The 641-nt window shown below is 38.8% G+C and overlaps 1 protein-coding gene across 1 annotated transcript in view; it reads right to left on the bottom strand.

The window, feature by feature from the left end:
• Magt1 (magnesium transporter 1) overlaps positions 1-641 on the bottom strand; it is a 68,335-nt gene that overhangs the window by 7,511 nt on the left and 60,183 nt on the right. Inside the window, exon 8 of the mRNA XM_004648105.2 lies at positions 62-136. Coding sequence (XP_004648162.1) covers positions 62-136 — 75 coding nt within the window. The remainder of the gene's footprint in view (positions 1-61; positions 137-641) is intronic.

Raw genomic sequence — 641 nt, 5'->3', positions numbered from 1 at the left:
AGCAATAGCAACAGACCATTATTTGTTTCTGTATTAAAGAACTGTTACATTAGGTACTTACTTTTTCGCTTCCCAATATCCATGTCAGAGGTAGCAGCTTCACATAAAAGCACCATCCCTAAGGTAACCCCACCATCTTAAAACAATGGTTTAAGGAAAAATTCACATAAATAGAAAAGACACACCACTTCACTAGTCCCAGTTCTCATGAAATAATTAAAATGAAAAAATAGGGACTGAGGAGATAGCTCGGCATTCCAAACACCTGCCTAGGCAAGCACAAGGATCCGGGTTTAACCCCTATACTGAGACGGAGTCCATGCCTGGTGGCACATACCTATAATCCTAGCACTGGGAGGCTGAAACAGGAACATCACTATGAATCTGAGCTGTGTAGTAAGACCTTATACCAAATAAATAAAAACTTAAAAATTTTTTTTTTCTTTTTGGCAGAACCGAAGATTGAACTCAGGCCCTTATGCTTGCCAGGCAAGTGCTTATTTTACTGAACAATCTCCCTGGCTCTTTAAAAATATTAAGATTAGATTGTACTGTAACGTCATGTAACTTGGTAGTGTCCCAAATTTTCTGATCAAGGAGATTATGGGGCCAAAGAGGAAAGTGATCAATGATGTAGAGTG

This window comes from Octodon degus, unplaced genomic scaffold (assembly GCF_000260255.1).
Source record: "Octodon degus isolate 3935 unplaced genomic scaffold, OctDeg1.0 scaffold00353, whole genome shotgun sequence".
Classification (NCBI taxonomy): Eukaryota; Metazoa; Chordata; class Mammalia; order Rodentia; family Octodontidae; genus Octodon; species Octodon degus.
This window is presented reverse-complemented; position numbering and strand designations above follow the sequence as displayed.